This window comes from Crocodylus siamensis, chromosome 9 (genome assembly GCF_052110815.1).
Source record: "Crocodylus siamensis isolate JL-2025a chromosome 9, ASM5211081v1, whole genome shotgun sequence".
In the NCBI taxonomy this organism is placed as follows: domain Eukaryota; kingdom Metazoa; phylum Chordata; order Crocodylia; family Crocodylidae; genus Crocodylus; species Crocodylus siamensis.
This window is the reverse complement of record NC_143403.1, coordinates 43,549,014-43,572,673: the sequence shown is the minus strand read 5'-3', so window position 1 is coordinate 43,572,673 and position 23,660 is coordinate 43,549,014. Positions and strand designations below refer to the sequence as shown.

The 23,660-nt window shown below is 53.7% G+C and overlaps 1 protein-coding gene across 3 annotated transcripts in view; it reads left to right on the top strand.

Moving 5' to 3' along the window:
• The window catches only part of SMTN (smoothelin), a 68,987-nt gene that overhangs the window by 26,925 nt on the left and 18,402 nt on the right, over nt 1-23,660 (top strand). For all 3 annotated transcript variants that reach the window (XM_090062090.1, XM_090062087.1, XM_090062088.1), the window contains exons 5-12: nt 270-348; nt 479-576; nt 3,891-3,993; nt 4,496-4,866; nt 7,419-7,485; nt 10,408-10,509; nt 11,198-11,890; nt 12,752-12,879. In XM_090062090.1, coding sequence (XP_089918216.1) covers nt 270-348; nt 479-576; nt 3,891-3,993; nt 4,496-4,866; nt 7,419-7,485; nt 10,408-10,509; nt 11,198-11,890; nt 12,752-12,879 — 1,641 coding nt within the window. The remainder of the gene's footprint in view (nt 1-269; nt 349-478; nt 577-3,890; nt 3,994-4,495; nt 4,867-7,418; nt 7,486-10,407; nt 10,510-11,197; nt 11,891-12,751; nt 12,880-23,660) is intronic.

Sequence of the window (23,660 nt, the reverse complement as noted above, 5' to 3'; positions counted from 1 at the left end):
TGGTTTGTACTCTGTTCTGTCTAGGCCCAACAGAGTAGTCTAACACCCGTGCACAGAGCAGCACAAAAGATCCATGGGGCCTGCACTGAGAATGACTGATATAACTGTCAACACCAGTGTCTGGAGAGCTTCTGAACCCTGGCCTATGTCGGAGGGGGCATGTTGTCGGGAACTGGGCCTTGCACTGGTGTTCTTGTTCTTCTGTGGGGTGGTAAGCCCAAGCCCTTCAATGTGCAAATGCATCACTCATGAGTCCTTTTCTCCCATAGCTGCGAGGAGCTGGCGAGTATGAAGAGCGCAAGCTGATCCGGGCTGCTATCCGGAAGCTGCGGGCTGAAGAGATTGAGGGTATAGCACTGTGTGTGCACAACTACTGTCCCAGTTCCCAGGACAGGCTGAACCAGATGCTTCTCCTCTCCAGGGGATGCAGTGGAGAAGCAGCTCCTTGTTAACTGACTCCTTCCTTGCTTCCTTTCAGCTGCAGCCTTGGCAGGGCAGGTGTACAGCAGCCGGAGAGGTGATGATGAGCTGTTGGGTGCCAAGGGGAAAGAGAGTGCAGATGGGGGCTACTCTGTGGTGAGTGAGGAGGAGGGGCTGGCTCCCAGTGTGGCCAGGGGGCTCAGAGAGTGATGTGGAACTCCAGTAGGGTTGGGGGGGTTGTCAGGAGCGGGGTGGGTTACTGCAGTTGAGCGTTATCTAATGAATGGGGTGCACCTTGCAGTGTAAGGTCATCTGCTTTGAGAATTTTGGGAGCCCAGCAGCATGGGGGAGGTCTCGGGGGTAAGCAGGAAGAACTGGGTGGTTGTTTTAGTGAGTAGCAAAGCCACAGAGGCTCCTTCTGGGGTACAGGGATCTGCATGTGTCCTGCTGACAGGACAGGGATCTACACACCACAAGGGGGATTTGCCCATCCTTAGAGGGCCTTCACTTCTCCACTATTTTGCCCACCCCTGCCTTAGAGTCTGCTGTACACTACAGACAGTGCCCAGACTGACCACAAGAGGCTCCTGCACTCCAGGGAAGAGATTGCTGCTATGGATTTCTGTACCCTTCTACTGTAATAGCCTTCCTGGCTATGTCCACCATCCTCCTTGGAAGGACTGTGGTTGTCAGGGGCACAAGGCTACAAGGCACTGGGGAAGTGAGTGGGGAGGAATGGGTTCTGCACAGTCGTCTTGTCTCCCTACATGAGGTTTCTGAGTATTGGTGAATGTCTGTTTCTCCCTGTGAGTCACTGGTGATCCTTGGGTCAGGAGATGAGGTGGTGGTTTTGATCCTGCTTTGGGTACACAAGTCAAGACAGAGTTATAGCATGCATCTGTGGCATGGGCTGAATTGTTTGTCTACTCTGACCCCCAGATTCTGTTCTGAGTCTCTATTCTAGGATCCAGTCCCTTCCTTCTGCAGGTCTGACCCACATGCCGTGTTCCTAGTTGTCAAACTTTGCATTAAAATGTTTATTGTTTGAATAAGCTCAGCTTGTCAGGTGATCCAGATTGCTCTGTATGACTGCCCTATCCTCATCATCTTTTACTATTCCACCAGTCTCTGGGTCAGCCACACATTTGATTAGTAGTTATTTTATGTTTATTTCCACATCACTGATAACAATGTTGAGTGGCAGGCAGGACATGTATACCTGGCACAACACAGAAACACCCACCCAGCTCTGAACAAACTAGATTGGGTACTAGGCTGAAAAAAAGGGCCTGTTAGACCAGGCAGAACTGTACTGTGGCTATTCTACTTCCAGTACCCAGACTTGCTCATTCGGAGCAAGTTTGGATATGTCTACATACCACTGCGCGAGTGTGCATACCTAGCCTAGACCCAATCCATGCTAACCCTCACTGTAACAGCCCCTCTAATGCTAATTCCCAATTGACACCTATGTTTGCTAGTCTGTCACTTTACCAGTTGTTAATCTGTTCATCAGGTGCTTTAGTGATATTGTATAAAACTGATTTTTTAAATTGGTGGCACCAAGGCAAACACCTTTGAAAAGTGGCTGTGAGTTTCTTTAGCCCCCAAAGGGTCTGTGTCTTGCCCATAGCCATCTCAGATTGGAAGGGCTGGACACCTATGTCTGTGGCTCCCTGTTAGTTTTGAGAAGAGCTTTCCACAGCTGTTGCTTTGCTGTCATCTGCATTTTTGCCTGGCCTCAGTCCTTGGGGAAAGGCTGTAGTGGTGTGATGATACACAGCTGTTTCCTGGTGTTTGTGAAGTACTTGCTGTGAGCACAGTGGCTGATTGCTCAACATAGCACAGCTCTACTGGCAGAGAGGCAAAGGGAACAACTATGGAAAACCAGGAGAGAAGCCCTAACACTGACCCAGGCCTGGAGGCTGCTTAGCATGAATTCCATAGACTTTATAGAGAAGTAAGGCTGGAAAGGACCTCCAGAGATCATCTAGTCCAGAGCTCTGCCAAGATGCACCTGCTCTTTTGTCCCTTCCCCAGATACAGGGGCCACTACTACTCAGTAAGAGGTGTTAACTATTCTGCCAGGTGGTTAGCTGTTGGTAGAGGCCGCAATATCCTGTAGACTCAATCCTTCTTGGTGGCCGCTGCTGCTGTACCAGGCAGGTGGGAGGGCCTGAGAACACTGGGGGGCCCAAAGGGAGCTGCTCCCCTGGGACCCTATGCAGGAGAGTTGCATACTACCCCAGTGCAAAGGCCTGACTATATCAGGATAAGCTATTGCTAGGGACCCAGTCTTACTTCCATTTAGATGAATGGCAGCCACCTATCCGTGACATAGTGCTGGGCCTTTTGTGTCTATGCCTTTCCAATGTCCAGTGAGAGGCTTGTGCCTGTCTGCCTTTCCAGGTACCACAGGTGTTTGGACTTCTCTGTTCTGTGGGACCATGAGAAGGATCAGTGTTGGGGTGGGTAGGCAGGGGCATAGAAGAAAGGGGCCTGGTAAGTGGCAGGAGGGCAACTATGAGAACCTCTATATCAGCAGTTCTGTTTGAGGATCTATTGTGAAGGGAACACATGCCCCAGCAGCTCATTTCTTAGAGTCTTTGGGGGAAAAAACAGTGCTCCAACACCAGGAACCCGGGCTGTCCTTGGCACAGAGTTTGAAGTATATTTATGTGAATGCAATGTCCCCCCTACTATGGTGTGTGGGTGCATGAGTCTTCCACTAGTGTGGGTGTGACAGTAGGGCACTCAGCCCCAGAGGGATGTGGACACCACAGGCTCTTTTATCATCCTTTCTGGCATTGGAGCCACTTGGGAGCCTAGGTTCACACAGACTATTTCTATCAGTAGCAGAGCCCTTGTGGTCTTCTAACAGGTTGCTGTCCCCCTCTTGTCTCCTTCCACCCCTCACACCCACATCTATGGAGGGGTTTGGGCCTGGGGACAGTCAGGAGGTGAGGGGGCTGCAGGAAGACGGGTTTTGGAGGGCAGGTGGGATGTGGGGTATGTGAAGAGGTGAGGCATGGTGGCAGAGCACGTAGAGAGGTGAGTGATTGATGAGCAGGGTCTGAGTGCTTGTGGACAGTGTATGCACAAATGAATGGTAGGACATATGAGAAGCATGTGGGGGGAGGGGAAGGGACATGAGGGGACTGGATGGGCAGGAGGTGTCTTTCATCTCTGAAGAGTCTTCTCAGGTGTATGGAGCGTCAGTTCTGGCCTCTAGCTGTACATAGGGTTGGTTGCTTCCTAGTGTGGCTGGGTGGGGATCAGGCACTGTCAGACCCCATTTTGCGTTTGGCTGTGCTGCTCTGGGTCTCAGTTCCTTCCTAGCAAGGTTGAGCTGGCAGGTCCTTTTCAGGGCCAGGGAGTGTCAGCAGGGGGCTTGTGGTTTTTGCGTACTCCTGGGGTGGGGAGGAGAGACTGATTGGCTGGCTGATCTGGCCCTCATCCCTCTCTCTTAGATTCAGGAACTAGAGAACCTGGAGGAGCAGGAGAAGATCCAAGTTCAGATTGGGGAACTGCACAGTGAACAGAGAAGAGAACCCCAGAACCCTGATGGGCAGGGTGAGTCTGTCAGCCTCCTGCAAGGGCCCAGTTTCCATAGGCAAAGAAACAGTAAAAGCATCTTGCCCTGCCCAACCTCACCTTCCCTGGTTGCACCCCCTGAGTAGAGTGGGAACCCTGAGGGGATGGGGTAGACAACAGCAGTCCCCCCCCACACCAAACCCCTGAGGTTCTGTGCTGGAGTATGGGCAGGTGCAGCGGGGAGTGCAGCATAGGCCAGGGGATTCCTTATGACCCTGCCCTTTCTCTTGCAAGAGGTGCTGGGTTGGCATAGGAAGCATTCTTCTCCGGTGGCAGGGAGTGATCAGGAACAGAAGTCTTGTCTGCTGCTTTGTCCCTAGGAGGGAGTTTAGTATGTGGGTAGTGGTGCTCAGGGAGGACTGGCATCATTGTTGCAGGGCAGAAGCCACAGTGGGGGTGGGGGGTCTCTGTGGAGAGGGCTTTGCTGTGGAGAGTGGTTGTAAGGTCTTCCCCTGTAAGAAGCTAGTTTTATGCTCTGCAGATACAGCCTCAGGGACTCTACTACTACTGGATCCACTTCCTAACCAGCATCCCCCAAGCTCTTCCTTGTCCTTGGAGCCAGAGCTGGAGCCAGAGTCTCAGCAGAGAGCTGAGAGTCCAAAGTGCAGCTCTCAGGGCACTGACTCTGAGCCTGAGGCTGAGCAATCCTGCAAATCCACCTGGAAGGAGGAGAGTCTGGAGAGCTCCTCTACCATGAGGAAGAATGGGAAGGAGTTCAGCCAGCCAGCAGGAGTCAGTGACAAGACCAGTCAGGAAGAGCCAGAGCAGCAAGGGGTACCTGCTGCCATAGAAGACGGCCAGGTTGAGAAGTCTTGCCCAAGTCTGTCCAGCACTGCAAGCCAAAGCAGCCAGGTAATTAGGGCCTGCAGGGCCTAAGGCCTGGTGAGGGTGGGATGAAGGGAGAAATGACTGTCTGGCTACTGCTGCTTCTGTTAAGAACCACAGGTCTTGTGGAGTCATGCTTAGGCAGGTGTGGGAAAAATATGGACCATGGACCAGATTTGGTCCACCAGCCCATGGCCAGTCCCTCAGTCTTGCCCAACCCAGGTGTGAGTGGCAGTTGGTCCTGTATTTTGGTCAGTGGGGCTGGGACAGCATGGCAGCTGGACTCTGTTTCCCAGCAGCCCTGGCAGCGGTAGCTCCTTCTAGCTGCCGCAACAGCCAGCCCCAGGCCCGCTGCCTAAGTTCTCTGGCCTGTCTGCCTTGCACCCACTGCCAGAGGTGTGACCCGCATGGGCAAGGTGTTTGGCCAAGCATCTGGGATGGCGCCACAGGCAGTGTCTGAAAGCAGGACAGGCTGGCAGGGCCAGGGAGATTAGAGATTTTGCAGGCCAATACTGATAGCCAAATTTTAAAGAGGCGTATCAGCCAAAACCGATCAGATTTCCGGTACAGCTGTGTGCAGTTTGTGTGTTGTAGTGGAAGGGGAGTGGGGAGGGAAGGGGCATGGTGGTGCAGATCAACGTCCTCCGCAGTGAGGGAGGGAGTGGGGTAGGGGTAGACGCTGCCCAGCTGGGGCAGGGCAGAGCACAGGACAGAGCCACGACTCGTCAGGAGGGGGGGGCCACTCCTGCCTCTGTGTGCGCCCCTGAAGGGCATGGGGTGGGTGTGCCCCTGGATCTGCATGGGGCGGGGTGGGAGGGCTGCATCTGTGGGCTGAGCCAGGGCTGTGCTGGGCTCTTCTCCATGGGGGCTGGGCACAGGGTGGGTGGTGGCGATGCTGGAAGGGGACTGTGTGGGGGAGGGGGTTATGCCCGTCCTAAGCCCAGAAAGAGCCTGGCACAGCCCCGGCTCCAGCCCACAGCTGCAGCCCGCCCACCCTACCCTGCAGATTCAGGGCACAGCCCCATCCATGCCCTTCAGGGATGCATGCAGCAGCAGGAGCTGCTGCTGCTGCCACCACCTGCGCACCCCCCCCCCCCAGTGAGCCATGTCTCTGTCCCGCATCTTGCCGCACCCACCCTAGCTGGGTAGCGTCTACCCCTGCCCCTGTTTCACTCCCTCCCTCCCTGTTGGGGGTGCGTGATGATCCTCCCTCATCCCCTTCCACTGTAACTGCCTTACCAGCTGCACCCAGCTCTTCAAGATGCTGAACTGTGCTTGCTGCTTGCATGCTGTGCTGTGGCTGCACGTGCACACAGGCATTTATTGGCCAAATTATTGGCTGCATTGGGCAAATTTCCGACGCAGACAATTTTCTTTATATCGGTGCCGATCCAATATTGGACCAATGTATCGGTGCACTTCTAAGAGAGACCCCAGGCTGCTGGGGTGGTGACAGCACGGGCCTGGGGCAGAGCCATGATCTGCTGCCCTCATGCCCCTGCAATGGGCACCAGTTCTGTGGGCAGGAGCATGTGGGGAGTGGCTTGTGGCTCTATTCAGGGCTCTATCCCCACGGTGTCACTGCCCTCTGATCCAGGGGTCTCCATGGAGACCTGCCAGAAGCTGTGCAGGCAGAGTGTGTGGGCAGGTGGACAGGGACCTGGGGTTGGGTCCATGATTTTCAGGCAGTGACAGTGGGGTTAGGGCCAGGGCAGAGCCCCGCCCATCCTATCTGGGGAACTGGGGCCATCATAGGGACATGCGGGCAGCGGACTGTAGCTCTGCCCTGGGCCCCAGCCCTGCACTGTCACCACCCCAAGATTCTGCCTCGTAATCCCAGCCTTGCCTGCCTATCCTGCTCCCAAACATCGCTCCCCTGCCCGCCTGCAACCCCATCCCACATAGGGAGTTTTGGTGAGCTATTGCATGGGCAGGGGGGATGGGAGTTCTGACCCAGCCCAGGACAACTCAGCAAAACTCCCTGTGTGTCCTCCTGTGGGCCCAAATAAATTGCTCACCTCTGTGCTTAGGGGATAAACAGGACAAAGTGAGTGTTTGCCACTAAGTGGCATTCTGGGTTAGCACACAACTGCTAGCCAGAGACCTTGCAACCTGCCCTAATTTAGGGCACAAGTGAAGTGAGTTCAAAAGGCACCATCACAGTCCCCATTTAGCAGCACCACACAGCCCCCTGTGTCTAGCAGAGTCACCACTTGCCAACTAAAGGTCATGGGAGGGATTCAGGTGAGGAGTGAGGAATGTCAGCAAATCTAGAGCTCTGTGTGTCGGGCTAGGATAGCAAGACAGCTGGGCATCAAGATTCAGAGCCATCGGCAGGGCTCTGGTGGAAAGCACAGAACTGTGTTAGCCCATGTGTGTCTGGATGGAGGGGCTTCATCAGAGCAGTATGCAGGTTGAGAAGTACAAAGGCAGATTAGCCAGAAAGCTGTGCTTGGAAGGGCATGGACCTGCCCAGCACCTGACTCACCAGCATCTGGTGTCCATCAGTTTCTGGAGCAGCCTGTTAATTTGAGCACTGTGACTAACTCTGCGCTGTCTTCCTCCTCTCCCCACCCCAGTTCATCATCTGTATCAAAGACCAGGTGTCCAAAAAACCTGCAAGCATCACAGACCAGAAGCAAGCAGGTAAGAGCAGGTCCTGTGCTGTCTTGTTCCAGCAGTTACTGTGCCCAGATCCAGGAGACTACAAGGGCCCAGTAGCTAGGGTGCTTCATGCTAGGACTTGTCTATAGCTGGTGTCATCGCTACTGTATGGACTGGGTGGTATAAAGATTTTCCTGCATGTAATAAGCCTTTTCTTGAACATAGGACATGCCTTGCAGTACTGCCCTTTTCTCATGATGCTATGAGCTGCTACACCAGAGGAGCTCTTTGGTATCCACGTGCCCTTGTGTGAGTGGCTCTCACCCCCTCTTTGGGGGTAGTTTTTAGATATATGACAGTGCTTCTGCACAGGGTGCTTGTGTGGGTAGGGCTGGGCACTACTCATGACAACACCCTCCCCAAGCATGATTGTTGTCCATGCTGCAATGCCTGTTCTGGTGTGGTAGTGCTAGTAGTGTCCTTGTTGTGGCAGTGCTGTGTCACTGCAGAACTGCCCTAGGGGCTGCAGTTAGATCTGAGCTGCCTTCAGACTTGTCATGCTGCTAGGCAGTACTATGGGCTTACAGTAGTGCTGCCCTATAAGATGAACTGCTGTGGGCTTCCTTCCCTGAGGCAGTGCCACCTTGCTGGTGGTGGGCTGTGCTGGGAGATCCTTATCCCACATTGCTCAGATCTGGCTGTTGGAATGAGCCGAATCTACTGTGACCAGTGGCTAGGCTCCAGCTGCAGGTTGCAGAGCAGAGAGGGGCTGTGGAGGTTGCACTCTTGTCCCCCACTCTGGATGGGATGGGGTGGGCTTCCCTACCAAAATAAACACCAAGAAAGCAAAGACAGGAGGGGTGGACACATGTAAGCAGAGTTGGGGGGGGTGTTAAAAGTCTGTCCAGCTTTTTCCTGGATGAACTGGTAGGAGAGGGTATCCTGTGCACCTCTGCCCCCCCCCGTGTGAGATGGAGCTCAGGGTGGCTCTGGGTCTCAGGTCAGTGGCCTCTCCCTGAACCCGCTCTTCCACTCTCTCTGGCTGAGGTTCATCTTTCCACACAGCCAAGAGGCTGGAGCACTGTTTACAAGTTCTCCCGCCTGCCTGCTGTCGGGCCATGAAAGGGAATTTCTGCCTGCAGCAAACTCTGGCCTTTTACATTCTTTATCCCAATAAGGCAGGAAATTGAGCATTGCTCCATCCTCTCCTGGCCACCAACCTCTCTGCTATATGCTTGGTCATTACAGGCATATCAGCACGCCAAGCAGGGGGAGCTGAGGGCACTGCACTGTGCTTTCAGGCGGAGCAGCATCCAGCTCCCTGTCCACTGAGCAAGGCAGCTTCAGGCTCTGGGTCTTTCCCAAGCAGCTGTTCACCCTCTGCTAGGCCCCCTGTGGGTCAGCTGCAGGGGCTCTGGGTTTCTCAGAGCAGGGACAAGAGATAATGGGAATAGCTGAGATCCAGGAGCAGGCTGTCTTGGGATCTCCCTGATTCTCCAGAGCTGCTGGGCTCTGGGCCTTGTAGAGGTGCTTTACCTTTCCCTGAAAGTTTTCAGAGGGGCAGCCAGAAGTGCAGCTCTAGCACTGGCTCTTAGGGCTCACTTCCCATTGGTGTCCCCTGAGGTGGAGTAGGGAAGATTCTTTTCAGGAGCAAAGTAAATGCCTAGCCCTTTTCCAGCATTGTGCGCTGCATTGCTTTGGTGGGGCAGACTAGCATCCCATTTTGAGATCCCAGCTCAGGACAGGCTGGGCAGGGGCAATGAAAGAGACAGACTGTCTGTCTGGGAAGAGGAACGTAAGTCCTTGGCACCTTGTGTATCCAGTAAGCCCTGTCAATGCTGGCCTCCATATAGGATGTAAAAACCTGGCTCCAAGCCCCTTGGAAACAAGCTTTCCTAGGCACTATCTCTGGTGTGGTGAGATCCCTGTAGGGATGAAGGGTAGAGTAGGGTAGGCCAGTCTTTGTGGCCCGTTCTGCTGAGGCTGCCAACATGGGCTGGTTGATGTGATAGGGACCCCTATGGAACTTGGGCCAATTCCCAGGACACCCAGCAGCCTTCAAATGGATCTAGGCTGGTGCCCTCCAGCATGCAGCCAACTCTGCTCTGTGGTGCCAGGTGACTGCTGGGATGCTAGTGTCATACTCCCTGCTGCCACAACTCCTGGGCTGGCAGGGGTACCATGGGTGTGACAGTCAGCATTTTATGGGCAGAATGTAGAGAGCAGATGAGGCCCAGCACACAACTTGGGGACTACATTCTCCATCCTACAATCATCATGGCTGTCTTTTCAGGAAGGTGGATGTATCTTGCCCTTTCTAAGAAAAAGTGCCCCTCTCAGCTCTGATCAGAGGACTGAGCCTTGCAGGCTTGGGATTGGGGCAGGAAACTCACTCGGTATATAACTATGGCATGTTGGTACTAACCCTTTTGTCCTCAGCTGTGTGGTAAGGCCAGTCAGTGGCAGAGGGACTGGGGAACTAGTGTTTAGAGACAACCTGTGGAGGGAGGGCTTGGGTCCCTGTTTGCCGATTTGCATGGCATCCCATAGGGCTAGGTCATTGTCTCAGTCTGAGTGGTGTATACAGGGTCCCCAACTCCCAGAGCCTGCCTTCCTTTCCTGTGCGCTCCAGATATGTGTGGGCTTGGCTTGCAGGCTGGTGCCCTCTGCTGGCTATAGACCCACCCAGGCCCAGTCTAGCTTGTGACCATGGCTGAGGCCTTGGTGCATGAGGGCAAGGCAGCCTGTGAGCAATATGGCTTTGCTGTGGATTTTGCTCTGTGGGGGTGCAGCATAAGGGGTGGCCTGTGCTGGGGTGAGGAAGAGCCCTGGGGCACTGATCCAAAAAGAGGCTATAGTGACTCTGGTCTCTGCTGTTTTAACATGGTTGTTGCTTGACTGTACTCTCTGAATGTCTAAAAACTCTGCCCCTTCCTTCTTCTTCCCAAACATTCTGACTACCAGCATCTACCCATGATGAACCAGGAGCCCCTGCGCACCTGGGTACCCGCCAAAGTGAGCACACACAGTCCATGCTGTTCTTCCCTCCCCGAGCCAGCAGCACAGGTAATACCGCATTCAACTTTCACTGCACTCAAGATACCTTGCCCAGGCTATGCTCCATATCAGCCTATGCTCTGCCCTTTCCATTGCCCTCAGTCTCTTATTCATCCTGTAGAAGCAAGACACCTCTAAAGAGAGCCCCCTGTGTTAGCTCACACTGCTCCCTTGGGCACAAAGTCAGGAGGTGGGAGAAGGAGGTTGGAATTGGCCTCTCCAGGAATCTTACACGGCTACTGTCTGTCCTGGCATGAATGCCAGATATCACATAGTGGGTGCTAGTAACTGTGCCAAGCCCTTGGCATGTCTGTCCCTCATGGCATAGCTGATTCCACTTGCCTCTTCCCTTAACTACTGCACTCATCTCGTTCTCACATGTCAGTTGCAAACACTGTACAATCACCAGATGCCTCTACATCCCCTGCCCTTATCTCTCCCAGCAATCCCATCCCAATTATTTATGGGGAGTGGCATCTGCCCTCCCAATATGAGGGGTTGTCCACTCATCCAGTCACTCCTCTTCCCGTTTTGGGATAGTCTGGAGTCATCAGGGTTCCCCTGAAGGGCACTGATCAGAGCTTTGTCTGGCTGGGAATGGCACGCCACCCCTCCTGGACAGACTGGATTGGTACCAATCAGGTTGGGTGCCTGTGGCGCCCAGCAGCCCAAGTTCTCAACCTGTCTCCTTTCCCAGAACCTCTGCGGGAGCAGCCTTTCCAGAGAACCAACTCCGTGCGGGAGCGTGCCCGCAAATTCACCTCAGAGTCTCTGGGGCCATCTTCCCTGGCCAGCCCCAGGCCAGGCAGCCAAAAGTGGGAGAGCATTGGCAAAGGCTCCCGGGTCCTGCAGCAACAGCAGCACTTCTTGCACCCCGAGAGTGCAAGGGGCTTGCATGGGGCCAGTGCCCAGCACATGGTAGACTTACCCACAGGCGTTCGATGTGGACTCAGCCCGGCCCGTGCCGTGCCCCCTGGAGCCAAGGCAGGTGCCCAGCAAGCCAGCAGCCCTGCAGAACAGAGCACCTCCTCTTTGGAGGAAAAAGCTGCAATTGCCAGGCATCCCACTGGGCCCCCAGTCTGCCCTAAAGAGGAGGGCAGCTCTAGGAGGAGGGGCCAGGCTGGCCAATCACAAGGCGGCCTGCTGACGTCCCCCTGGAGGCCCATTGAAAACTCGGAGGGAAGCACAAACAGCTCAGAGCAGCCCAGCATCCAGCAAGTTGTGTTGCCGCCCTGCCTCCCTGCCCAGCCCCAGCTTTCTGCCCCTGACACCAAGGCTGGTGCCAAGGACAAGGACACCATGAAAACGTGCTTCACCATTGAGATCAAGGATGGCCGAACCCAGCCTGCAAGCAGCTGCATTGTGGGCAGACCGGGCAGCCAGCAGGCAGGTAGGTGCAGCATGGGTAGACAAGCAGTGAGCAAAGGCTGTCAGTTATCTCGGGGCTGGGAGCAAGCAGCAGCCACTTCTGATCACTATCAGGTTGAATCTGTCTCTTCAGGATGTACAGTCCATCCCCAGTCATGATCCTCCAGCTCTCTGGGACATGGAGTGCTCGCCTCAGCCCCAGCCATCCTCATGCTGACCCTGAAGCTTGGCTACTGTAGGGAGCACAACCCAGACTGTCTAACTTCATGAGGTTGCCTTTGAGTACCTTCCCCATGGTTTTCCAAAGGTTTTCTGGGATGCTTGTGAGAATCAGCAGAAGCTTGTCCCTGTTTTGAAGCTGGGTTTCACAGGCTTTACTGTCCCTGCTTTCCCAGCCAGGACAGTCTTGGGTCAAAGTGAATTGTCATAGGAAGCTCCCTTGGGTTGGCTCCCAGACTGCTTTGGTCCTTGGTCCTAGGGACAGATCCAGCCTGCTCTTGCCCTGGGGTTGGGGAGTCCCTGACGTAGTCTGCATGCCCGAAGGTCTGGTTGCCTTTCTGCATCTCCTTTCATGGCTGGACTGTTCTTGGACCTCTGACCCAGGTCAGACCCATGCAGAGGCTGATGCCATTATCAACTGTGACAGGATACACTCTCATTGATGAGCCCTGGTGGTAGGAAAGTTTGTGGGAGGAACCTTTCTCAAGCCCTCTTTGGAACCCAGGATCAGTATTGAGCTCCCATAAGGTTCTGGGTAAAAGTTGCTGGATTATCAGGTTGCTGTAGAGAGCGTAGTGGCTTGGGGTGAGGGTAATATGCTGAGCTAACTGTGCAGTAGCCGCAGGCCATCTCTGCACCTCTGCCTCACATACTCTCTTTCTAGAGCTTACCCTGGGGCTGCGAAGCACTCCCATTCGGATCACCACTACCACCACCAGCAACATCAGCAGCACCAGCAATGCTGGTCCAGCACCAGTACTGCACTCCAGCAGCATCAGTAATGTCAGCAAGGTAAGAACCTCTGCTTACACCTGCACTGGCAAGCATGCAGCTAGTGCGGCCAAGCATGCCAGCATTTGAGTGCTGCCCAAGCCGTACTACCAGGGGAAGAACCATTCTATGCTGGATACTTGTCAGCCTTTGAGTACACTGCAGACTACCTGCCTCCAAGTGGATATAGCACCTCCTTCTGCCCTGCCCAGCATTGTCTAAGGACAAGAGAAAAATACTCAAGCTTTTGAGCCTGCAGGGATGGGCAGTAGAGGCTGGTGCAGGGATTTGTCTGCTTACAGGTGGGTGGTTCTTATGGAGTGTAAAAGAGGTGATTGAGCACCAGGAGGCTCAGGCTGCCTCAGTCTGTACTCAGTGGAGAGTAAGCAAGTCCCTTGACTTCCAGCTGTGAAACTTGATCAAATTCCAGCTTGGCTGTGGGCCCTGAGCCCTCCCTTCTGGAACTGGGCCAGTCCTGCCTCCCAGCCCCTGCAGGGCACCAGTCTGTGCCCTGCAGTGTATACAGCAGTTGCGGGAAGTAGGAGGTATTGGCACATGGCTTGAGGTCTCTGGTGGAGATCGAGTGTGCAGGCTTGGAGGGAATGGCCAAACCCTGCATAGCACTTTTGATAGGTAGGATATGCCCCAAGGAATGGGCCAGGTGCCAAAACTTGCCCTCAAGCTAGGGTCAAGTCACAAGAACTGAATGACCTCCCGAGCCAGGGGGCTCCTTCCTTCGGTCCAGAATTCTGGAGCCATGTGCTAAGGGCAGGGTGGGTGCTGCTGGGGCAGGTTTCTTTGTCTGCCTTGGAACCTGGGCACAAAAGGGAGCTGGCCAGGACCCTGCTCAGCCTTGTATTGGACAGGGATTCTTGGGAAAGACTAGAAAATATGCCCCACTCCCTCTGCCTTACCCCTCCTAGTGGCCAGAGCTGGCCAGCTTCAGCAGGGGAGTATTTGCCCATAACCTGGGGCTGGAGATATGTGCCATGCATGTGCTCTGGAAGAGGGGTGTAGATGTGGCAGGGAATGTTGTTGATGAGTCTGCTGGAAGCATACACACATGGTTGGGCTCCTGCTCTAGCTAGGCAGGAGGATACAGCCACATATTTGCCCCAAGCACTGATTTGGGCTGTGGCAGTGGGGCCCCAAGCTGGCTAGATTGCCATTGGTGCTTGGTGTTCCTGGCCATGTAAGGGAATAGAGAGCACTCAGGCATGTTGCTGTATTTGGTAAGAACAAAGGAAGCAGGGCCAGACTGTTGTGTTATTAGGGGCTCAGCACTGGGCCTGGTACATGCTCCTACAGCAACCCCTTGGCATAGGATTTTGCTGCATCTCCCTTTCCCCAGGGGTGAAAACACCCCACTTGCAACAGATCTGCTCCTGGCACTGATAGGAACAAGAGCCTTGAGAGCTGGACCTGGCAGCCGAGTCTGTCATCAGGTTACATGACAGGCCTTCGGAAGAAGGAACCCCTGCTAAGCCCACAGCCCGGATTCTCTGCCTGCTCCCAGCATGTCAAGCACTCTGGGGCAGCAGTCAGAAAACACAGGAACTCCTGGGCTGTGTTGCTATGGTCAGCCTGGCAAATGCTGCCCTAGGCTGTGCACCAATGGTTTGGGCAGCCTTGGTCTGCACTGACTTTCCCTGATTTCTGATTCCCCCCTGGTTAGAAAAAATCTTTGAGTCATGGCAGCTCTTCTCCACCAGCCATACATTACAGTTCTTGAGAGAGAGAGTGTATGTGTGTGTGGAGGGGGTTGGGGGGTCAGTAACTCCTGTACTAATGAGCTCATCTGGTTCTTGTGGCCTTGCTGAGGCACAGGCTCATCTTGTCAGCTTTCATTAAGTTCTTAGCATGGCCATCACAAAGCTAACTGCACTGGGGAGCTCTGCCTGCCTGGCTCTGACCAGCAGGAGAGAACAGCTACTAGGGGGGCACAAGACGGGCCTGTAGAGCAGAGGAGCAGCTACGGCCCTGCCAGGTAAGGACTCTGGGGGTCACCAAAGGGTAGGGGCCCATGCACTGAGCTGTGAGTCTGCCAGCTGTGTGGGCAGTGGGGCTAGAGCTGCAAGGTGTCATGAGCCTATGCAGAGGGCAAGGTGTTTTTGGCTGACCAGGGAGCGTAGCATGGCTGGTGGGAGGTATTTTATTCTGGGACCCACCATGTGCTGCCTAGACCTTGTGAGCAGACTATGTAGCCCCTGTTCAGAAGCAGGGAGGTCAGTATGGCCAATCATTGTCAGGAAACCCACTCTGCCAAGATGAGTTATTTAGCATCTGTGGGGCTGGGACTGCCTGCCCTGCTCTGAGTGCTGCTGGAACCCCATGAGCAGCAACAGTTGAAGGGGAGGAGCCCGTGAGTCAGGCTGCGTAGAAGACAAAGGGGCTTAGTTCAGGTGGGTGAAGCAGGGTCTGTAGCAGAGCTTGCTCCCTCCCCCTTCCCGCCAGCACTGAGCACCAGGCAGCATATACAAGATGAGGCGGTTCTATATTTCGGGGACCTACGGGACGGGGTAGGATGGTCCTAGCATGAGTAGAGGGTCCCGGAGCAGTGGGCATTCCCTGAATGGCTCATGAGGGCACTAAGGTGAGTGGGCAGCCCCAGTGAAGATAGCTGTCTGTGTCTAGAGATCCAAAGTAAATAATGCAGTTGGGGCTTGCAAGAGAATGGAGGGCCCCAACCCTGACAGTGTCACTGTTTCCTGGCTCTGCATTTTTCTAGCTAGGTACCTGAAATAGGTATAGGCTTGTCAAGGAACCTACCTGCTGCTTCCCAAATGGCTACAAACTGGTTATCAACAAAGTCAGATTGGAAATTAGAAGGTTTCTAACTAGCAAAGAAGTGAAGTTTTGGAATGATCTGAGCAAAATATCATGAGCAAAGAACCTGAATTGCTTCTAGATGGAACTTAAGAAGTTCATGGAAGGAAGGGGTAGTATGACAGGACAGAGCTGTTCTGGGGTCAGTAATCAACAAAGCTGATATGGGGTGTTGAGTGTTTGCAGTCTTGTTTGAGCTGAGACGTAGCTTCCTTCTGTACAGGAGGTACTTGGCAGTCCCACGCTTCAGGGCATCTGCTGGTTGTTCATAGGGGCTAGGGGCCAAATCTATATGTTATACAGAGGTGGTGGACCTAAGCCAGGGCTCGGCAAAATACAGCCTGCTGGCCGGATTCAGCCCACCAGTTGATTGTATGCAGCCTGCGGCTGGCTGCCCATGCAGTGTACTGCATGGGATGGAGCCCCACCCACTCCTGCTCAGGATGGCCTGTGCCACACTCCTGCCCACACCCACCCTACCGCACCAATGGCTCTGGCTCCAGTCAGCACACAGAGCTGCCCAGTGAGGCTGCTGTTGCTGTGGCTGCAGCCACCCCGTTACTGCTTGGCTCCTGCCGCCTCCAGCAGTTCCTCCTCCTCCTGCCTCTGCTGCACTGCTTTAGGCTGGGGAAAGCTGTGCTACTCCAGGTGGGGGCAGCTCCTGCCCCAGTGCGTGGGGCTCCAGCTCCAAGCCACCTTACATCCACTCTGCCAACCCAGTGTGATGTGCAGCCACCTACGGGCAGCCAAGTGGGTGGAAGGCAGCTGGAGCTGGAGCCTCATGCGCTGGGGCAGAAGCCACCCATCTGCAGCTCCCCCTGGAGTGGTGCAGTAGGGGCAGGAGGAGGAGGAGGATCCACTGGAGGCAGGAGGAGCCAAGTAGTACCTGAGCAGCAGGAGCAGCTCTGTTGGGAAACTGTGCATGCTGGCTGGGGCCAGCACTGGGGCTGGGGCTGGCGCCGGGGCCAGAGTGGTGCCGTTAATGGGTACAGGACAGCAGCGTGGCACAGGCTTTTCCAGATGGGATTGGGCAGGGCTCAGCCCCATGTGGAGTGCCATGGGGGCAGCTGTGGACCTGATTGGCGGGGGCAGATGCAGAACGCACCAGCACTGCCCTGCCCAAGCAAGCTCTGCTGCATGCGCCCCCTGCCCTCCCCACAACCTCCTTCCCTTCTCCCATCCCCTGCTGGCTCCTAGGACCTAGTGTGTGGACAGCCCCCCCCACACAAACACCACCCCCATCCCCCCACATGCACAGCCCCCGCTCACACACAATATACCAGAGAAGGACTTTATTTTGAGCTGTTATGCAATCGCCTCTATATATACTACTCAAAAAAACATAAATCAAGACAAAAAATATTTTTTGAAATAAAAGTAAAATAATTGATAGTGGATGTTTGATTTTTAGTTTATGATTTGTTTTTTAGCTCTAGTTTGTTAAAATGATATCTTCTGAGATATTTAATATGTGTGGCCCTTGACAGCTCTCCAAAACTCATTAAGTGGCCCTCCAACCGAAATAATTGCCTACCCCTGACCTAAGTCTCCCTCAGTTAGGGAGAGACTGCTGAATGCACAGTAACTAATGCTTGAGACAACAGATGAAACGTAGGAAAGGGAGTGCAGGTGAGAAGTTAATAGCAAAGGTTCCAAGGGGACGCCACGCAGGGAACACCCGCTGGCTCCTACTGCCCCTTACACATATCTGTGGAGCATGTGGACACTGCCTAATGAGACTACATGGAGGAGTGAGAGGAAGATAGCGCCATTTGTAGGGGCCAGGAAGGGATCAATTTTCCCTTCATAAATGGTTTATTAGTTCCAGGTTTTTTCTTTTGTTTTGTTCCCTACTTTGGTAGAGTTGACTTGCAGCTAGAGTTGGCAGTTTTGATTGGGGTGGACTGTTGCTTTTGCTGGTACATAGATAGGTTCCTGAGAGGTTTCTGTCTGAAGGGTCCTGCTCTTCTGCTCAGGATGAGACCAATCATCAGATTTGGGAACAGGAAGGAATTTTCCTCCAGGTCAGGTTGGCACAGATTGCAGGAAAGTGGAAGTGTTAACGTGTCAATACTTTAACTGGAGTCCACAGATGAATTTATATAGGGGTAGGCAGGCAACTAATTAAAATACTCAGGTGAAAGGAGTGGTTAAGAGCCATCAGGTTTTGCCAGGTAACCTAAGAGTTAAAGCTTAAGCTGGCTTTCTGCTGGGCTGTATGTGAGAGTTTGCACAAAATAAATACATGCACAGGAATATATTAAACTAAATGTAAGTATATTGTTAGTTATAATAGAATATAAAAGATAGAACAGACTATAACAGTAAAAAAGAAAAGTTATATTAACATATACCAGAGTACCACAGCAACCTTCAGTCTAGGAACACAGTGATAACAAGTTGCCATTGCTTCATAACCCTGGCCATTGGACCACAGATTCACAAATTCATGTTCTCTCTCATGCAGAACAGGCTCTTCTTTCTTAAATGGTCAGCTATTACTGAGGTTATGTACACCAAACCTTTCTATAGCCAGACTTTAAACCACTCAGGTAAATACTTCACGTAGATTATTAGGCAAATACACACCACCCCTGCTCCTGCCTTCTTGATCCTTAGCTTCACTTTCTCTGGGCTCCCCCATCAGAAAGCAGAGGCTAAGTCCTCAGTCCTGGTATCAGGGTTAGGCCTATGCAAATCGGCAGTGATCCGATCCGGCTGCTTCGGATTGGTTTGCCACTTTGATCTGGCTGAAGCGGCTTCAAAGCCGCTTTGGAGATCCAGCTATAGGCTATAATGGGGGATCAGTGAAATATCTATAACTTTATAGTTTTATCTCCAATTTGGGTGCAACTTGCAGGGGTGATAGCCTCTGCTGAGAGCATGCAGCCTGCCAAGTTTCAAAAAGATAGGTGCAGGGGTTTGGGGGGAACTGCACCCCAAATTTTTTAAAGCAAAACTCCTGTTATGTCTATGTGTTACACCACAGGGGGCTGAAAACTGCAAGGATGGTAGCCCCTGGTGAGGCCACAAAGCATACCAAGTTTCAAGAAGATCGGTGCAGGGGTTTGGGGGGAACTGCATCTCAAGCTGGTGACAGGCAAAACTCATGACACAAATGATCCTGTGTGCGTTAAGGCACAGCAGGCTGAAAACTGCAGGGGTGGTGGCCCCTACTCAGACCTCAAAGCCTGCCAAGTTTCAAGAAGATTGGTGCAGGGGTTTGGGGGCAACTGCCCCTCAAGCTGCAGACAGGCAAAACTCGTGATGTGGGTGGGTGCTTGGACGACTGCATCTGTCTTGGGGCATAGAGGGGTGGTTTGTACGTTCAAACCAAGCACCTAACCTCATCACCAGAACTGAAGCCAACTTCCTACAGCTCAAAACATAAAACCTGCCAACTATCTCCAGTACCCCACAAACTGCACACCAGAATCTGTCAAAGACAACAAAACCCAACTACCTGTAGGGGCACATCCCTCACCGAAAAAACACTCTGCCTCCAGTCTCTCAGGCTTGATCCTGAGAGGGAACAAATGACAATGCAAACCATTTTTCAGAGCTGGGTCTATGAACTGCACTTCATCAGCCTCCTAGGTAGTAGGTACAGAAACTCATGGACTCAATATAGACAGTGGAGTTGTGGCACACGGCGACCTGCCGGACATCTGACACCCCAGGCACCTCTGCACTTTTACCTGCACTGCTACATCCCTTTTCCCCACTACCCCCCACCCCAGCCTGTCCCTCCATTTCCATTTTCACTGACTGACTTTCTTGCCTGCATTGCGCCAAGCCAGCCTCTAGCTTCTTTACTATTCCTTCCGTCCAGGACCAACTGCAGGTGCTTTCTCAGCCTGACAACGGGGTTTTCAACCCTAAAGCTAGCATCCCGGGCAACTAAGCTGAGCTTACTGGGAGCCTCACAACTGCACTGCAACCAGCAAGCATCAGGTCTGTCAAAGGGTTTTGGGGCTGCCAGTGAACGTGCTCCCCTTCACCTTTGGGTCACACATGCCCGCCATCATGTGGACCTTACTGGACTGCAAGGGATCCAGCCGTCTCCTGATGCCCTCCTTCAGCTGCCTCACCAGGGCCTGCACATTTGGTGACAGCAGCTTCCCCCAGCCAGGAACACTGATCCCCTGGAACTTCTCCATTTGGTTCTCCAGTTCCCTTACTAGGGGGAACACCTGGGTGAGGAGGTCATCACCGGTGCTGAGGGTCTCAGTGGCCTCGAGGAAGGGCTTGAGGACCACCGAGATCTGGGAGATGATACTCCACTCAGCTCTGTTCACAGGGGCACTGATCCCAGTCTCCCCAAGCAAAGCCATCTCATGGATGGCCTTCTGTTGCTCCACCAATCTTTTGAGCATCAGGTATGTGGCGTTCCAGCGAGTCTCCACATCCTGTATGATTCTTTGCTGTGGGAAGCTCAGCTCTGCCTGTTTCTCCTGCAGCATCTTGTCCCCCTTGATGCTGTGGTGGAAGTAGCCCGCCACCTTCCTGCATTTCAAAATCAGCTGGTTTGTAGCAGTACTGGTGGTGCCGCCGTCACCAGCAGCCCTGTCTTCCTCCAAGGTATTCCTCACTATTAGGTGCAGCCTGTGTGCCACACAGCAGATGCCAACAAAGTTGGCATCATGGACAGCCTTCACCACGTTGGCCCTGTTGTCAGTAACCATGAACCCTCGGGTGAGCTCAGCCTGCCCAACGAGCCACCCCTGCACCCTGCAGTTCATTGCCCCCATGATCTCCCTTGCTGTGTGGGACTCATCCGGCATCTCAGCTTGCAGTAGAGCCCACCAATGGCCTGACTGATCGCACCAGTGCCCCGTGAGGGAGAGGTAGGCATGATTGCCACCCCGGCTGCTCCAGATGTTGGAGGTGAAGGCCCTGCCTTGCGCAGCTCCTCTCTCAAGTACACCCTGCATGCCTCATACAGGGAGGGCACCACTGCCCTACTAAAGGAGGTGCATGTGGGCACTTTGTAAAATGGGGCCAGAAGTGCTATGAACTGCCTGAACCCTGGCTGCTCAACTAGGGAGAAGTGCTGGCTATCCAGAGCAAGCATCTCCCCAGTGCTCTGGGTGATTTTGCTTGCCTTGGGAACGCGCCCCCCTTTCTGTTCACCTTTTCCCCCACTGGCCCAGGGTGGCTTGCCTCTGCTTTGGGGGAAGGGGGCTTTGGAGCAAGTGGGGGACTTCCCTTTCAGCACATTCGCACTGGTGCCAGACTGAGCAGGAAGAAGGGCAAAGGGGTGGGGCCTCCTCAGATGCAGCAGCATCGCCGTGGTGAAGTGTCTCACATCCTTGCCACAGCTCGTGTGCCTTCGGCAGTGCTGGCAGATGGCAAACCTGGTGGCAGATATGCCACCTCAAAAAGATCCCACACTACACTACTCCCCCACTTCTCGGTTGAGGGTGAGGATCCTGCCTTTTCCCCCTTCTCAGCAGGCTGAGGCTCAACGGCAGGAGGAGCTGCCTCAGCTGAGCCACTTGCTTCCCATCCCCAACCTCAGCCTCCCCCAAGGTGCTGCTTTCTGGAGGAGACCTGGGTCTAGGGGAAACTTGCGGGGTGTGGAGCACAAACTCTGATTCCCCCTCAGTCCCCAGAATTGCTTGAGCCAGCGCGCTCAGCATCCCTGGTTCCAGCTCCAGCTCCTCCGCTGGCAGTGGGAGGCTCACGCTGAGAGATGACATTGGGGTGGAGGAGACAGTGATTCCGCTGTGGTGCCCACTTCTGGACTGAGCGGAGGTGGTGCGGTGCAGGGACGTCAGGTGCAGACACTGCTCCCACCGGCAGCACTGATGTCATGGCTGCTTGGGAAGAGAATGCATCTGTTTGCAGCCCTAGCTCTCCCCCTACCCCTTCTCCCTCCGCTGCCAGAAGACCTGGCACCTGCCTTTCCAGCACGCTTCATATTGATCTTTCCTGTGCTGCAAAAGGTCTCTGTGAGTGTGTGAATCCTTTTGTATTGTGCATTTTATTCCCTCTGTTGTGTGCATGCACTGGCCTCTTCTTTGATTGTTTGCTTCAGTGTTAAGGCGTATGTAAAAATTGTGTGCTGTCTGTCTGTCTTCTTCTGCTATGAATATCTGATTTTTCTCTATATTGTCTGTGTATCTGTGTGTCTGTGCAAGCAAACTATGCCTACCTGCATAGTGATAGATCACACTGGCAGGGAAAACACACCTTTCTTTTTTCAAAGTTTCCCAAAAAAAGAGCAAATATAAATTTAAAGAAATAAATTGAATAGTAATACTAATAATAATTGAATAGAATAGCTAAGCTAAGCTAAATCCTATCCACTGGTTTGTAACAAGAAAAAGGAGCAGGCAAGTTCAACTAGTACTGACCAGGAAGCCACTCAGTCTGAGCATTCCTCTGTCATACAGTCGCTGACAGGGAACAAGCTGGGGAAAGACACAGCATGCCTCCAAACAGGCTGTTATGCTGTTTCTAGTCCCACCCCACAGACGCTGTCATTGGAAAGGCATCCAGGGAGAAATCCTACTCACTGGCCACCTTCACCCCCCCACCCCCCCCCGCTCTCTCCCCTCCTTCCTCCCCTGCTCCCCCTCCTAAGAGTAAGTGAAGCTGTCCGAAGCGCATCCGAAGTGCTTTGGATAGCTTGCCTGAGCCCTGTTATTGCAGTGGCAGTGCTCTGTTCACCCCTGCTTTGCAACTGTGGCATAATGTCAGGGGCTTTTTGGTTTTATAATCTGCTCTGTGGTTGTGTGTGCAAGATATTAGAGTGAGCTGACACTTTTTTGGACTTGTTGGATAAATGATTGCTGGCAGACTTGGGGAACTGGATGCAGTGCCCAGGAGGACCCTTCCAGGCCTGCGTTCGTGTGGGAGTTGGCACCTGCAGGGAGTGTCACCTTCTTGCAGGGATTACCTTCATGATTGGGGGACAGCGCAGGTTCTCCAGTAAGTGGTTGGCACTATCAGTACCAGCCACTTGCTGGAGATGGCCTGTGGCAGCCCCTTTCTGACTGTTCATAATAGTTTAGTCCCCCCTCCCCAGCAGTGAAGGCACATCCTTAAGGAGCGGCATGGGGGACTCAAAACCCTGAGGTGGGGTGGGGGGGTCATGTTCACATAAGGAGCCTGTTTAGTTCTTGTCCCATGTTAGGTTGCATGTCCCCGAGAAAACCCCTTTAGTGAGCCATTCAGCTTGGCTTGCTTCTGTCACTGCCCAGCCTGGGCTGGGAACTATCAAAGTGTCAGCACTTCCCCACCTAGCTCCTGGGATGTCCCTTCACTGTATCTGGGAGCCCCCATCCCTACGTGATAAGAATAGCTGGGCATGAATCCCAAGCCCTGCAGCAGGCTTAGCCCAGCCTTCTGCTGCAGGGGAGGGACAGAGCCATTTGAGCCCCTATAAAAGGGGTAAGGTCAGCTGTGAGGGGCTGGGAGTTTACAGAGTGACAACCTGGTATTGAGAGTTGCCTGGCTGCGCTGTTTGTATCTCGGTGCTCGAGAGCCCACTGAGGGCTGGGAGGGTTCGGCTGTGCTTGCACCTCAACCTCGCCAGCACCATGCCTGGAGTCAGCCTAGACAATGCGAAGGTGGCAGCACTGAAGGAGATGCAGCTGGACCTGCAGGAATTCCAGCTGGCAGTGGAGAAGCGCCTGGAGGAGGCCTTGCAGCAGGTGCAGCCCCTGGCCAGAGCTCTCAATGACCTGAAGGAAGAGCACCTGGTGCTGCAGGCAGAGCAGGCACGCCTCAGCCAGCAGCTAGAGAAACTCACCATGTGGTTGGGAGTTCAGGAGCTGGAGGAGAAGGACCTCAGCACCCTCTTCCTGGAGGCACAGGATCCCTGTGACGACTTCGTAGGCACTGAGGAACCAAACTGCCCTGTGGCACACCCACCCACCTTTTCCAGCACTCGCAGGCCATCCGTGCATCTTTCCAGGAGCAACAGCTTTGTGAGTCTGCAGGCTCTAGGGAATGGGCAGGTACAGATT